This window comes from Chiloscyllium punctatum, chromosome 40 (assembly GCF_047496795.1).
Source record: "Chiloscyllium punctatum isolate Juve2018m chromosome 40, sChiPun1.3, whole genome shotgun sequence".
NCBI classification, from domain to species: Eukaryota; Metazoa; Chordata; class Chondrichthyes; order Orectolobiformes; family Hemiscylliidae; genus Chiloscyllium; species Chiloscyllium punctatum.
Window position 1 is genome coordinate 15,969,351 of NC_092778.1, and position 15,885 is coordinate 15,985,235.

Consider the following 15,885-nt stretch of genomic DNA (forward strand, 5'->3'; position numbering starts at 1 on the left):
AGATTCTGTAATTCTGATTCTTTTCACCTGTGATTGAATTCCAGCATTCAACGTGGGAAAGACTGTTTCCTTTGCAACTGGTTTGCAGAACAGAGCTAGTGAATGTTCTGCAACATAAGGTTAACTTGGGGATAGTTCTTCAATTGTAACTGTCAATTACAGTGTGCTAATGTACACTGCAGCAGAGTTGAAACTGGCTTTTTAACGCTTGTCCATTTGTATTCTTCAATGGGAAAAATATAGTGTGGGACATAATCCACAGTGGGTGCCTTGCTGTAGAGCAGGGGTCCATTGGCCTTTCCTTGAATTTGTAGTCCAAAGAGATCATCGTTCAGTCTGATTTGACTCCCCTTTTCCCCAGCCCTCACTTAAACATCTGTCGTTTGAATCTCCTGTCACATCCATTGTGTGAAAATCTATGGTTCTCGGTCTCTAGGCAGTGTCTTAATTTACATCCATAGTCATTTTTGGCTCTTATCAGCCCTCTTTTTAAAATGTTTGGAATTACAAGTTGAAAAATGTCCACTGTACTTTTGAACTGAGTTTTCCTTGTTTTATTTTCAAAAACTAGGTCAATGACAAAGAGAGTTTGCTAAAGCTAGGAAGCTTGGTGGCTGGTATTCCAAGTGATGAGTTCCAAAGTATCAATCCTGGGTTGTTCATCAATTTAATCTCAAATCCAACATTTGTTGAGAATATTGGAGCAGCACCACAGCCGATACAAACCATATGTGTTCTGCAGGTGAGTGACATGGAATGCATAATTAGATGTATCAAAATCAATGTGCAGTCCTTTCTGCTATAATGCAATAGTTGTGTTCTTGTGTGACCTTGCACTATAGAAACTCGTGCAATAAAAATAACAGGGCTTCTAGAAAAATTATGGTTGGGGCAGAGCACCAAAACATTACTCAATTTTGAGAAAAAAGTTGTATTTAGCTTAACACAAAGTTATGGAATACTTCTCAAAAAGTACTTCACAACAAGGCATGCGAGTCAACTGAACATTGGGGATGGAATCGTGTTATAGCCAACACACGTATGTGAAAGTTCACGTTTTACAAAGTGTTCACCTATTAATCAACCGTGTTATATACAATTTGCATTGACAAGCATTCATGATAGCAGAAAGGACTGTAAAATTTAATTTTCTTCTTACTGCAATATACGTTTTTCAAATGCTGATACTCTTGTGTCAAGAATGTTTTCACCTCCAGATGTCGCTCACAAGATGTGGTGTGTTTGCATTTAAGTTCTGTTCTGTTTCATTCTAACTCAGGTGTTGCGGAATGTAGAAGACCCTGTCCAAACGGTGAAGACCATTCCATCTGTTCTAGCCAAAGAGGTCCCACCTGTGCTGCTAAACTCAAACTTAGGCCTTAGTGACGTCAATGACAAACAGTGGGTTCCCAGTCAGGTAAATTATGATTTTCTTTGAGTATGAAATGATGCTGATTTGGAAGAATAAAAGAACTGATAATTGTATGTTCCGTTTTAAAGATTCAGCCAATTCCTCAAAGATAATTTACCAATTTAGGTTGAGAAGGATATGGGCCAAGAGCAGGGAAATGGAATTAGTGTGGATAGACATTTTCTTTGGCATGGACTGGTTTGGGCCAAAGGGCCTGTCTCCGTGCTGTAGGACTCAATGACACTATGACTCTAATTCCTGCTGAACAGTCACAAAGAGGTAGTAAAGCGAGGAAGACCAGATAATGAGTTACCAATCCCATATTAATGCGTAAAATCAGGGTAAAAATACTAGAGCTGAATTCTACATTTAAGGGACATAGGGACACTAAAAGTAGAAAAAGCAGTACATAAGGGAAATACACATACGTAATTACTTTTAAATTGAGCTAAAATGATGATTCATATTGGCAAAGGTCTAGCAAATGGAGTGTACTGTGGAAAAATATGACCTATGATCTTTGTCGCCTAGAAGGACAAATGCAGCAGTTGCGTAGGGACACCACCACTTGCAAGTGTCCTTCCAAGCCACTCATCATCTAGGCTTGAAACTATACCTCCTTAGTTCTGAGGAAGAGTCAAGTGACCTGAAATGTTAACTCTGATTTCTCCACAGATGCTTCCAGACCCGCTGATTTTTTTCCAGCAATTTCTTTTTATGTCCCCCTTAATGTTGTTGGGGCAAAGTCCCAGCACTCCCTACCTGACAGCACTGTCTGTCACCACATTCCAACAACTGAAGTGGTTATAGGATGCAGACCATAACCATCTTCTCAAGGGCAAGTAGGGACTGGCAATAAATGCTGCCTTGCCAGGGACACTCACATCCCACAAACAATTTTTTTAAAGAGTCGGCCAATGCAGATAGGACTGAGCTAGAGTGTCCAAAGTTAGAAAGGAAGACTATAAATACCACAACATAGAAGAACGATGTATTTGTATAATGCTTTACTATTCCTTAAATACTTTTGAAGCATGTGGCCATTTTTAAAATGTAGGAAATGCAATAAGCAAACTGCACACACCAACATCCCACAAACATTAGTCAGATAATGACCAGGTAATTAGTTGATTAGATTAGATTAGATTACTTACAGTGTGGAAACAGGCCCTTCGGCCCAACAAGTCCACACCGCCCCGCCGAAGCGTAACCCACCCATACCCCTACATCTACATCTACCCCTTACCTAACACTACAGGCAATTTAGCATGGCCAATTCACCTGGAGGAAACCGGAGCACCCGGAGGAAACCCACGCAGACACGGGGAGAACGTGCAAACTCCACACAGTCAGTCGCCTGAGGCGGGAATTGAACCCGGGTCTCAGGCGCTGTGAGGCAGCAGTGCTAACCACTGTGCCACCGTGCCGCCCAACTGGGATCTGAATACTAGGCGAAAGTGAGGACTGCAGATGCTGGAGATTAGAGTCGAGTGTGTGGTGCTGGAAAAGCAAAGCAGGTCAGGCAGCATCCGAGGAGCAGGAGAGTCGATGTTTCGGGCAAAAGCCTAATGAAGGGCTTTTGCCCAAAATGTCGATTTTCTGATTCTGGGATCTGAATACCAGCCAGGACATCATGAAAACCCATCCACTCCTCTTCAAGATAGTAGCAACCTCTACGTCCACCTTAGAGAACAGAAAAAGCCTTGGTTTAATTTCATACCTATCCTTCAGAAAGTACAACTCTCCCTCAGGACAGAATGCAGCACTTAGTCAACATTTTACTGCTATGTTTATTTAGATTGTGTCCAGGTCACTGGAGTGAGAACTTAATCCACTAATATATTAGCCTGAGATGACATAGATCCAGGCTGACACAGCAGATAACTTATTGGAAAATCTTTAATGCACTGCCCATGGATTTACCTCCACTTATGTGAACAGGTGGAGAATTCTGAGGAAATCCTTTGCACTGTCTCTATCACCCCAGTCTCATGGGACCTCAGGAGCTTCAGTGCTTTTGGTTGTGATATTGACATTGCAGGCTTCATCTGTGTGGCAGAATGGAATGTATATGTTCAAAACATGGAATTAATCCTCAAGTGAAATTGCCTCTCAAAGATGTCTTAGTATTCAGCGTGCAAAAGGTACTAATGTGTTAAAGCAGTTCATCAGTAGCAGCTTAATGTTTTCTACGATTTTGCCCTCAGGCTGCCGTGTATTTTGAAAGTGTTGTGAAAAGCAGTAACAATTATGACACGTGAGTAATATTTACACATGTTAATAGATTGCATGTCAGTCAAACATCATGGCTTCGTAGTTTATGTAAATAGGAGCTAAAAAGTATAGGAAAAAGGAGCTGATGCTAAATCTACATAATTATTGGTCATGTTGCAGTTCAAATGTTTTGGGCACCTTTAAGAAAGATTTCAAAGTTATGGTGAGGGTATAGAACAGGTTAGCTCAGGGATACCAGCATTTAAGACTACAGTTTTGAGGAGAAATTAATTAAACTCTTTTCCTTGCAATTGATGTCTATGTTACATTTTTGGGACTCAGGTCAGGCCACATTTGAGTAGTGGACAGTTCTGATCTCCCACCTTTGAAAAAAGAAGACTTAGAAGAATTAGTAAAAGGACAGAAAAGATATTAAAAGAGCATTAGAACCAAGAGATTAAAACTATGAAAATGATTAAATAGTTGGGCTTGTCTTGCATAGAGAAATGATGTAGAGTTGACCTGATGGAGGACTGTTACATTTTGAAGAGATTGGACAGGTAGATGCAGAAAGAATGTTTCTATTTTTGGGAAAATGCAAAATTAAAGGCATTAAGACCAATGTAGTTAATAATGAATCTAATTTCTTTATCCATAGTTGTTAGAAGTTAGAACTTTTGATGGGAAAATGGTCGCAATAAATAGAATTCCTACAGTGTGGAAGCAGGCCATTTGGCCCAACAAGTCCACACTGACCTCCAATAAGTATCCCACCCAGACACACCTCAGTGGGCGGCACGGTGGCACAGTGGTTAGCACAGCTGCCTCACAATGCCAGAGACCCGGGTTCAATTCCTGCCTCAGGCGACTGTGTGGAGTTTGCACATTCCCCCCGTGTCTTTGAGTGTTTCCTCCGGGTGCTCCGGTTTCCTCCCACAGTCCAAAAATGTGCAGGTCAGGTGAATTGGCCATGTTAAATTGCCTGTAGTGTTAGGTGAAGGGGTAAATGTAGGGGAATGTGTCTGGCTGGTTAGGCTTCGGCGGGTCAGTGTGGACTTGTTGGGCCGAAGGGCATGTTTCCACACTGTAAGTAATCTAATCTAAGTACCCTATCCCTACATTTCCCATTGCTAAGTCACCTAGTCTACACATCCCTGGACACAATGGGCAATTTAGCATTGTCAATCCACCCAAAATGCACATCTTTGGATTGTGGGAGGAAACCCATGCTGTCACAGGGAGAATGTGCAAACTCCACATAGGCAGTCACCCGAGGGTGGAATTGAACCCAGGTCCCAGACACTAAGAGACAGCAGTGCTAACCACTGACCCACCATCCTCCATTCTGTTGAAGTACTACCCAGCAGTGCTACTGCTGAGCCAGGTTAATATTTCACAAGCTGTTTTTGATTGTGACCCTTGTTGTTGCCCATAATTTGCTGACACCCCAGAACTGAGAAAGTGGAGCAAGTGGGTAGGGGTAGAGTCCTTTCAGCACAGCGGAACAAGGAATGCTTCATGCACATGGTTTTTCCACTGGGCAGTTGGGTCATGTTAAACATTTTCTTAAAATGTTGTTGTGCATCTGTTAGCATTAGCTCAGAGATTGCTACCTCAGAGCTTGAACTCCCCCAAAAGAGTTAGCTGGTGACCCCAGAATGTGGGAAACCCTGGTTTAGATATCTCTAAAGGAAGTTATGAAAGAAAATGGAATAGAGAGAGAGATTAGATTAGATTAGATTACTGACAGTGTGGGAACAGGCCCTTCGGCCCAACAAGTCCACACCGACCCGCCGAAGCACAATCCACCCGGACCCATTCCCCTACATTTACCTCTTCACCTAATACTACGGGCAATTTAGCATGGTCAATTCACCTAACCATGCTAAATTGCCTGTAGTGTTAGGTGAAGGGGTAGATTGCCAGGATGAAGTAAGTTAGATGGAATAGGAAGAGACTTGTGTGTCATATTAATATCAACATTGATTAGTTAGGCCATAAAAATCTGTTTCTGTGTTGTATGTCTGTGTAATTGCATGTAATATGTATAAAATGTGAAAGTGAGAACACTGAAATTGTGCGTGCCCCAAATGCAGACTTGAACTGGCAAGTGGCAAGTGCCTTGTGCAACACACAAATGCCAAGCAATGACCACCTCCAAAAAAGAGAGAATGGCCCCTTGGCATTTCAATGCTGTTACCATTGCTGAATCATCCACTATCAACACCTTGGGGTGGGGGTGGTTACCATATGACAGAAATTGATTGGGCTAGTCATACAAATATAATGACTACAAGAGCAGGTCAGATGTTAGGAATCTTGCAGTGAATAACTCAGCTGATCCCTGACCACCATCCACAAAGCACAAGTCAGCAGTATGATGGAATAATCTTCACTTACCTGGATGGGTGCAGCTTCAGCAATTGTTGTGAAGCTTGACACCATCAAGGCCAAAGCAGCCGCTTAATTAGCACCAGTCCAAACATTTGTTTGTTCCACCAGCAATGCACAGTGGCAGGAGTGTGTGCCATCTACAGTATGCACTGCAGAAATTTATCAAGGTTTCTCAGACAGCACCTTCCATGCCCATGTCCAATACTATCGAGGTGGACAAGGGCAGTGGGAATATCACTATCTACAAGTTCCCCTCCAAAGCACCCAGTATCCGGACTTGGGAATATGTTAATATTCCGTCAGTGTCACTGGGTTAAATTCCTGGCACTCTAGCCCTAACGTTATTGGGGCTAGTTACACCGGATGGACTGCTGTGGTTCAAGAAGACAGCTCACCACCACCTTCTTAAGAGCAACGAGGGATGGCCAGTGAATGCCGGCTCAGTCAGCAAAGCTCACATCTCCTGAGTAAATAAAAAAAAGTCAGTAAATGTGACAATAGATTCCTAAGTTACGAACTTTGAGTGCTGGTGTCCTAAACACAAAACAAGCTGTTTCTTGTTTGAAGGAAATGAAATATTCAAATAGGTTGACAATGTTTTTGTCTGTTTCAGATTTTCACCTTCTGTTCTGCAAGGCTTCAGTTGTGGGGCAGTCAAAGACCTGAATTTTACAAACTTCCTTCAGCTTGTTCAAGCAATGAAGGGGAAAGGGGCTATGCTTGATGAAAGTCAGGTGAGGTTATTCATAAAAAGCTCAATTCTATTCCTATTCACTGACCATTAACTTTGAGTTGATTTAAGTGTAAAAGTAAATAAAGTGAGATCTGCACATGGGCATGAGATGGTATGTTTGATGGATCTGGGGATAGAATAGGCAACTGGAATTAAATTAGATGATTACTCATGTTCATATTGAATGAAGTGGCAGGTCTGATGGGCCATATGACCTTCTCTTGCAAATACTTATTTTTTCCTGGAAACTGGAAAGGTGGGGTTAGTGAAAGCACAGAGGTGTGTGCAGCATGTGATTGTTAGCAATATTCAGCCTGTTAAGTCTGGTCAGTACTGAAAATTCCATACAGCCAAATTCTTATACTTAACAATCAGATATTGACCCTTATTACTATTAGTTTTTTGGAACAAAGTGGGTGTTTAACATTTCCTCTGCACTCAAACCCTCCAATATACTATGGAGATTGCAAGTGTTGCTAAGACTTTGACTGCAAGTAATATGTCAGATGGTGTAGTCACTTCTATTAAAATACTAATGGGCATATTCAGTATTAGAAGTCATTTCTGGTCATACAATAAATACTAATGTACTTGGGAATGTCTGTTCATCACAATTAGAGGCCCATCTCCTCCTACCTCTTGGAATTTAGCAATAAATGTATGGAAATTATGCTCAAATGATATTAAGGCAGTTGCCAATCAATTTTAAAATCTAATTTTAATTCCCAAAACCTATGAAATACAAAATATCAAATTGACACTGAGACAAAAGTTCGATCCAGTAGATTGTTGTGAATTGCAAGGGGCTTCCAGTACTTTTTGTTCCTAGTTTGAAGATTAAAAGGTATATATAATTGTTGAATATCTCCCTACAGATAGCTCAATTAGCATTATCTTTAGGAGCATTGTAAGAAATCCCTTGGAGAAACACTTTGCATGGTAGACCAATTAGTAAGTTAGATCACATGGGATTCAGAATGAGCTTGTCAGTTGGATACAGAATTGCTTGACATAGGAGACACAGGATGGTGGTGGAGGGTTGTTTTTCGGACTAGAGGCCTGTGATCAGCAGTGTTCCATAGGGATCAGTACAGAGGTCTTGATCAATTGAGTCAATGGACTGAAGAATGGCAGATAATTTGGATAAATGTGTGTTGTTGCATTTTGATAAAACAACAAGGACAGGACTTATACAATTAATGGTAGGGTCCTGGGAAATGTTGTAGAACAGAGAGACCTCAGGGTACAGGTAAATAATTCTTTGAAGTTTGCATCACATGTTGACAGGGTGGTTAAGAAGGCATTTAGCATGCTTGTCTTCATTGCTCAGCCCTTTGAGTATAGAGTTGGGATGTCATGTTGAGGTTGTACAGGTTTTTAGTGAGGCCACTTCTGGAGTACTGTGTGCAGTTCTGGCCACCCTGTAATAGAAAGGATGTTATTAAATTGGAAAAGGTTCAGAAAAGATGCACCAGGATGTTGCCAGGAATGGAAGGTTTCAGTTATAAAAATAGGCTGGATAGAGTCATAGAGATGTACAGCATGGAAGCAGACCCTTCGGTCCAACCCCTCCATGCTCAATACTCTGACCAATAAAAGAAAACATACCAAATACCTTCTTCACTATTCTAGCTACCTGCAACTCCACTTTCAAGGAGCTATGAACCTGCACTCCAAGGTCTCTTTGTTCAGCAACACTCTCTAGGACCTTACATTAATTTATAAGTCCTGCTAAGATTTGCTTTCCCAAAATGCAGCACCTCGCTTTCATCTGAACTAAACTCCATCTGCCACTTCTCGGCCCATTGGCCCATCTGATCAAGATCCTGTTGTAATCTGAGGAAATCTTCTTCGCTGTCCACTAAATCTCCAATTTTGGTGTCATCTGCAAACTTACTAACTGTACTTCTTATGCTTGCATACAAATCATTTATGTAAATGACAAGAAGTAGAGGACCCAGCACTGATCCTTGGGAGTTTTTTTCACTGGAGCGTAGGAGGTTGAGACATGACCTTTTTGAGGTTTATAAAATCATGAGGGGTGTAGATAAGGTGAATGACAAGGGTCTTTCCCTAGGGTGGGGGAGGTCAGAGCTAGGGAGGGGGCATATTGTTAAGGTGAGAGGTGAGAGAGATTTGAAAAAGACATGAAGGGCAACTTTTTTACACAGTTCACATGTGGAATAAACTTCCTGAAGAAGTGACGGATGTGGGTACAGTTACAACACTTAAAAGGCATTTTGACAAGTACATGAATCGGAAGGGAATGGAGGGATATAGGCCAATTGCAGGCAGGTGGGACTAATTCAGTTTGGGAACATGGTCGGCGTGGACTAGTTGGACAGAAGGGTCTGTTTCCATGCTATATGACTCTATGACTCTATAACTTTAAAGTGAAGTTACGTTAGCCTTTAACAGCCCAAATTCTTTCTTTACAAGACCCTACTATTGTTTAAAAATGTTATTGTGCTTTGAGTAGATCAATTGCAAAATTGACAAATCTTTCCAGTATCACTGCTCAGATAACTACGTTATACTGTTAAATGTTCTGATTCTCAACTTTGCCATTCAAAACGCTTGAAACAGCATCATCTGCAAGCTAGGTTACAGGAAGCCAAGAGTTTTGTCATTGGTTTCCATATAATAAGGAGAAGGTGCAAGTTGGATTGTTGGGTCAGTGTTGGATGGTCTAATTGGTCAGTACTGTTTTTTTGGTAAATATTAACTCCCTATTTTGTTTTACAGCTCAGTTGCATGTTTTTCCGGCTAACTTCAAAAGGAAAGCCTCCAGCCATAGAAACATTGCCTGTAGATGTTCTGCTTTATTTTAAGTAAGTTGTTATTTTTGCATATTGCCCAGGAAGTGAAAGACTTGTCAAGGTTATCCTGTTTGAAGTCTGATTCTCCTACCTTAGCCAGTAATTAATCTTAGCTCTGAAATATTTGTAGTGGAAACATGAGGAGTATGTATTAAAATTTTAGTCCATTATGTTATGCACACGAATGTGTGGAAAAGTAATAAAATCTTGCAAACTAGATGTGGTTAAACATGGAAAACTAGGTTATGTGGATAGAATGCGATGTGTGGGAATTGTAATACTGCAACATTTTCTTAATTCAGGAACCATTCCTTAGATTTAAAAATTGACCATTTCCCCCTGATATTTTCTGGAGGGAAACCTGGAAATTACGGACAAATTATCCTTCAGCTGTTGTCAGGAGATTGCTTATGTCTATACTGAAGAGTGCAACTAACAGCTTAGATTTTTTAATTAGTGTGGATTTCTAAAGGTTAGCTCAGCCCTGGCAGATCCCATTTTGAAATAATACAGAGGAACCTCAATTATCTGAGCACTGATTATCTGATTTCGAATTATCCAAACAAGATTGCAAGATGCTCGACTACACTGTGTTATCCGGCATTCAATTATCCAAACGTTCGATTATCCGAGCAAAACACTGTTCGTCTGTGTCGTTTGGATAATCGAGGTCCTTCTGTACTGGAGAGAGGATTTACTGGTCTTGGAGGAACAGCAAGTAAGATTTGAATGACATTTAGAATAACACCAAGACCCCAAATGATAAGCTACAACAAGATATTTAACAAACTGGGGTTTATTCCATGGCATTCAGAACATTATGGGTGATTTAATTGTGATTTGATTTGATTTATTATTGTCACATGCACCTAGGTACAGTGAAAAGTTTTGTTTTGCATGCAATACAGGCAGATCATATTATACAAAGTGCATCAGGGCAATAGATCAGAGTGAAGAACACAATGCTACAGCTGCAGAGAAGGTGCACAGAAATAAGTTTTCAAGATATCAAAGGGTACAAACAGAAATAGAAATTTGTACTATGTACACTGGCCTGTGAGCTGAAGAGGAGGGCAGACACAGCCAACAATATCAATCAGAAATTTTAGAACTGAAATTAGGAAGCCTCTTTTATACAAATGTCTGTAGAAGTTTAGATCTCTCTTCTGAAAATGACATTTGATGCCACGTCAATTTTAGATCTGTGATTCATAAATTTTTGTCAACCAAAAATCAAAGGAAATGGAACAAACGTATGCATATTAAGTTATTTCACAATCTAGTCAAGATCTTCTTGATGGTATAATTCAATTAGCAGTCTACAGTTGTTCCTGATATGTGAATTTGAAACTTTTTTGTGGAAACCTTCTTTATCTTTAATTTTCAAAAATTTAAATTGACATCCTCTTATTCTAACATAAAGTAATTCTGAGTGTCACGAACATTTAAAAAACAATGTTTTGAATATGTGTAATAAATGTAATTCAAATTTTTCACCATGAAGCTCTAAGAACTTCAGAACATCTCGAAATTGCAAGACATTCTTCAAAGGTGTTGGAAAATCAAACATTAATCTCTTACGGAAAGGATCGTTAAGGAGACAAAATCTATTGGAGGACGCCAAAATCTGTTTGGTAAGGAAAATGTGCTGTGTGGGCACAACGTAGGAGTGATAGCATTGATATCCTGGGTGACTGATGGATAATAGCTTCACTCTCCCAGTCAGTCACAAATTGCCATTATTATGACATTACAGGATGTGACTAGACCAGCATTTCATACCCTTCCCTAATTGTCATGGAAAAGGTACTGGTGAACCACTTTCATGAATTGCTGTTGTACAGTGCCGTAGGAAAGAAGTTCCAGGATATTGACTGTGTGACAGTGAAGGAACAGCAGTACAATTCCTTGAGGAGGCAGATTTAAGACAGAGTTGAGAAAGAATTACTTATCTCACAGGGTCATGAATCTGTGGCATTCACTACCCTTCAGTGCAGGGGATGAATACATTTAAGTAAGGGAGATATTTAATTAGTAATAATTTAAAGGGCTATAGGGAGCAGACAGGGAAGTGGAGTTGAGACTGAGTTAAATTAGTTAAGATTGTATGGAATAGCAGAGCAAGATTGAGGGACTTTTAACTTACTCCTGCTCCTAGTTCATATGTTCTTATGTTCTAATAATGGAGTGTTGCTTGGAGGGGAACTTGCAGGCAGCTGCTCTCTCATGCATGTACTGTTCTTGACCATAAGGTGGTCAAGCTTGCAGGTTTAGAAGTTGCCGTTCAAAGAACCTTCATTAGTTATTGCACACACCGCTGACATTGTGTCCTGTGGATATTGATGGTAATGGTTGGGATGCTACATTTTCTGGTTTGTATTAAGCATCTCAGATGTTGTTGGAATAGAATAGAATTCCTACAGTGTGGAAACAGGCCCTTCAGACTAACATGTCCACACCAACCCTCCGAAGAGTAACCCACTATTTTCCAACCCCTACCCCATTACTCTACATTTACCCTGACTAATGCACCTAATCTACACATGTCAGAACACAATGGGAAAATTAGCATGGCCAACTCATCTAACCTGCATGTCTTTAGACTGTGGGAGGAAGCCGGAACACCCGAGGAAACCCATGCAGGCACGGGAACAATGTGCAAACACCACACAGATAGTCGCCTGAGGCTGAGTTATACTTAGTTAGGCAAATGGAGCGTATTCCATCACACTCCTATTTTGTGGATAGTAACCAGGCTTTTGAGAGTTAAGAAGTGAATTAATCACTGCAAAACACTTCACGTCTGACCATTCCTTGTAGCTAATTTATTTATACAGGCTAGTGCCATTCAGTTTCTGGTCAATCGTAACCCCCTATATGTAGATAGTGGGGGATTTAGCAGTGTTAATGCCATTGAACATCAAAGATAGATGGTCATTGTCTGGCACTTGTGTGGAGTGAATGTTACTTGCCATTTGTCAGTGCAAACCTGGATATTGTCAAGATATTGCAACATAAGGAAATGGATTCCTTCAGCAGCTGAGGAGTTATGAATGGTGCTGAACTTTGTGCAATCATTAGTCAACATCTCTGCTTCTGACTTTATGGTGGGGCAAAGGTCATTGATGAAGCAGTTGAAGATGTTTGGGTCTAATACACAACCCTGATGAACTCCTGCAGAGATGTCCTGAGACTGAGATGATTGTAGCACCATACAATGAAAGAAGTAGCCATTCAGCCCCTCAATTCTTCTGTCATTCAGTGAATTTGTGGCTGATCTGATAATTCTAAACTTGATTGTCTCACCTCTGAGGAGCAGGAGAATCAACTTTTCGGGCATAAGCCCTTCAGCAGGAATCCTGATCAAGATATTATGCCTGAAATTTCAATTCTTCGGCTCCTCGGATGCTGCCTGACCTGCTGCGCTTTTCCAGCACCACATTCTCGACTCTGATCTCACAGCATCTGCAGTCTTCACTTTCTCCTTTCTTACCTCTGCCCCATTAACCTTGATTCCCTTACTGATTGAAAATCTGTTTGTCTCAGCCTTGAATGTGTTGACTAACCCAGCATTTACAGCTCTTTGCAATAAAGAAATTCACAGATTCGCTACTCTCTGAGAGGAATAAAAGTCCTCCTCCTCTCTGTCCCCTTGCTGTATCTGTTTAAAATAAATTTTTAAAATCTCATTGTTTCTTTCAATTTTTAAGAGGGCTTGCAACCATTTAAGCAGCTCCCAACTGTGTTTCGGATGAGACTTTAAATTTGTTTGTCTGAGCATTCCCCAGAACGTTAGTATTCTTGCTAACTAAGGATGGCAGAGTGGCTCAGTGGTTAGCACTATTCCCTAACAGTGCCAGGGACCCGGGTTGAGCTCCAGCCTTGGGCGACTATTCGTGTGGAGTTTGCAGATTCACCCTGTGTCTGCGTGGGTTTCCTTCCACAGCCCAAAGATGTGCAGGTTAGATGGACTGGCCATGCTCAATTGCCTGTAGTGTCCGGGACTGTGCAAATTAGGTGGATTTGCCATGCTGAATTGCCCCCAGGGTCCAGGGATAGGTGAGTTGGCTATGGGAAATGCAGGGTTACAAGGGTGGGTGTGAGTGGGATGCTCTTTGGGCTGTTGCTGTGGAGTCGATGGGCTGAATGGCCTGCTGCCACACTGGAGGGATTCTATAACGTTTTTTCCCTTGTTTTAAATTCTACTTTTAACTTCATAATTCTATTTGATTTCTCTTCTCTCTCTGAAGTGAAGTTTCCATTTCTTTTTGCTCCCTCTGCAGAGTTCTTTTTTTTTCTGACTGGAATCCTCTTTTCTTGAGTTCAAATTTTTCTAGTTCAACCTGCTTCATCTTCAGTGAAAAACTCGTGCTAATTCCATGGAGTCACCATTTGGTTGACGCTGCTCTTCTTCCAAGGTTAAATCTTGCGCTGTTACCTCAAATGTATCAGCTTTCCTGGACCCAGCTTTTAACTCTGAATCTACTGGGAACTTAGAGTTAATCAGCTGGGTTTTGGTTTGTTTTTTCCTTCTGCTCCAACATTTTATGATCTTATATCCAGTTTTAAAGATCAAAATATAGGAGCCAAGTTTCTTAATAAAAACAAGTATTGGTTGATTATCAAAACAAATCTTATTCAATTAAGATGGAATAGTTGGTTAACCTACACAGTCAGTAATGTAGAGGTATAAATGCCTCAAATCTTCTCAAAACTCAAATAAATGCACTTTGTTCTCAATATCCCCTAAACATCAATGCAAACACATAGAAATGCATTTTGTCTCTCTCTCTCTTTCCCCCACACTCTCTTCCACCCCCTCCCCCACTCTCTCTCTCTTTTATTCTTCCTTCTGGATGTGAGGAAGATAATTTTGGCTTTCTGAGAAAAGAACAGTTTACCCAATGGTTATTTAAGCAAAGTGTGCATCTTCCATTCTATTTCTGGTTAGAACTTGATAAGATCTGACCTTTGTTACTCTGCATCAATCTCAGTACATTGAATTACGTTGGAAAATTTATCTGACAATTGCCTAGGTACCATATAGACTGGTAATGAACATAAGTCACACAATCCCATGTTTCAATTCATTTTCTGCTGGAATCCTTACCCATAACCCTATGTCCAAAATCCTAAAATAAATCATTTTAAAACTGAAACATAGCTTGATCATTGGAATTTCAATGGTAACCTAGCAAGCATAATTTCCATTCTGTGAAAATTTAGCTTTCTGTTATCTTCTTAACGTTAGTGAACAGTGGACTTTTTATTTAAAACAAATATTGTCCTCTTCAGTGTCATAAAATTCAAAAGCATTTGTGTGGAAAAAATGCTCTTCCACCAATGGATTAATACCATTTTCTTGATTCAACTGCAGGGAGTTACTGGCGCAAATTTGACCAAGGAGAGTATTGCCATACTAGGTGGATTGGTGTGTGACCTTGAGGGTTCAGTCATCAAAGAATCTGATCTGTTCATCTTGGAGGCATTGAAGAATTGTATCTCGTATGAAGGGAGTCAGAAAAAAGCCATTGAAACTCTGCTTCAAAGTGGAGCCAGCATCTATGGGTGAGTTTGAAACTGCGTTGACAAAAAATTGGGCTTGCCCTTGAAATGGGCAATATGGCAGCAAAGTAATTGCCCTGGTCTGTGCTGCCTAGCATCGATTTGGGTAGTTGTATATTGGATCTCTTTAGAATTGAGCTATGTGTGCCAAATGCTCCCAATGTCGCTTACTGATCATGGCCTGATGAGTTCTTTTAGTTGCAATGGAGGAAGATCTACTGGTTGGGGGTGGGTGAAAGGCAAATTCGGGAATAGATTGGCACAGGAGCAAGATGAGGTCAAGAGCAGCCCACAGTTCTTTTGTGGCGTGAACAAGGGAACTCCAGCTTAACAGAAATTTGGCTTAAAGTGAAGTTTTTTGAAGATTTTTGATTGATCTTCAGTGGTGGCTTTACTCCATGCCTAGAGAAAACTGAATGGACTGTGTAATGTCTAAGTTCTGTCTAGTTCTGACTTTAATTTTACAAAGCAGGCTACTAATTGGCATTAGTTTTAGCTTACCTGGAGGAATAGACTGCAAGCTGTCATATGGATGCAGTTTTCTCAGCCATTTACTCCCCATCAGAATATGGCATCAGGCCCGACTTGGTCCTCAGTGACATGGGTTGAGGTATCCATTGATTTGAGACTCATCGCTAACCATTTTTCAAGCACAGTTGAAATTGACTTGACTTCCTTTCCCATCATCCTTCAGTTGCATGTTATTGAATAGAAGATTTCAATTTTCCTCCTTAATTGTTTCAAATAAT

The 15,885-nt window shown here is 40.6% G+C and overlaps 1 protein-coding gene across 1 annotated transcript in view; it reads left to right on the forward strand.

Moving 5' to 3' along the window:
- LOC140464383 (uncharacterized) overlaps positions 1 to 15,885 on the forward strand; it is a 486,266-nt gene that overhangs the window by 115,365 nt on the left and 355,016 nt on the right. Inside the window, exons 45-51 of the mRNA XM_072559375.1 lie at positions 572 to 742; positions 1,280 to 1,417; positions 3,619 to 3,668; positions 6,633 to 6,753; positions 9,498 to 9,583; positions 11,076 to 11,205; positions 14,949 to 15,139. Coding sequence (XP_072415476.1) covers positions 572 to 742; positions 1,280 to 1,417; positions 3,619 to 3,668; positions 6,633 to 6,753; positions 9,498 to 9,583; positions 11,076 to 11,205; positions 14,949 to 15,139 — 887 coding nt within the window. The remainder of the gene's footprint in view (positions 1 to 571; positions 743 to 1,279; positions 1,418 to 3,618; positions 3,669 to 6,632; positions 6,754 to 9,497; positions 9,584 to 11,075; positions 11,206 to 14,948; positions 15,140 to 15,885) is intronic.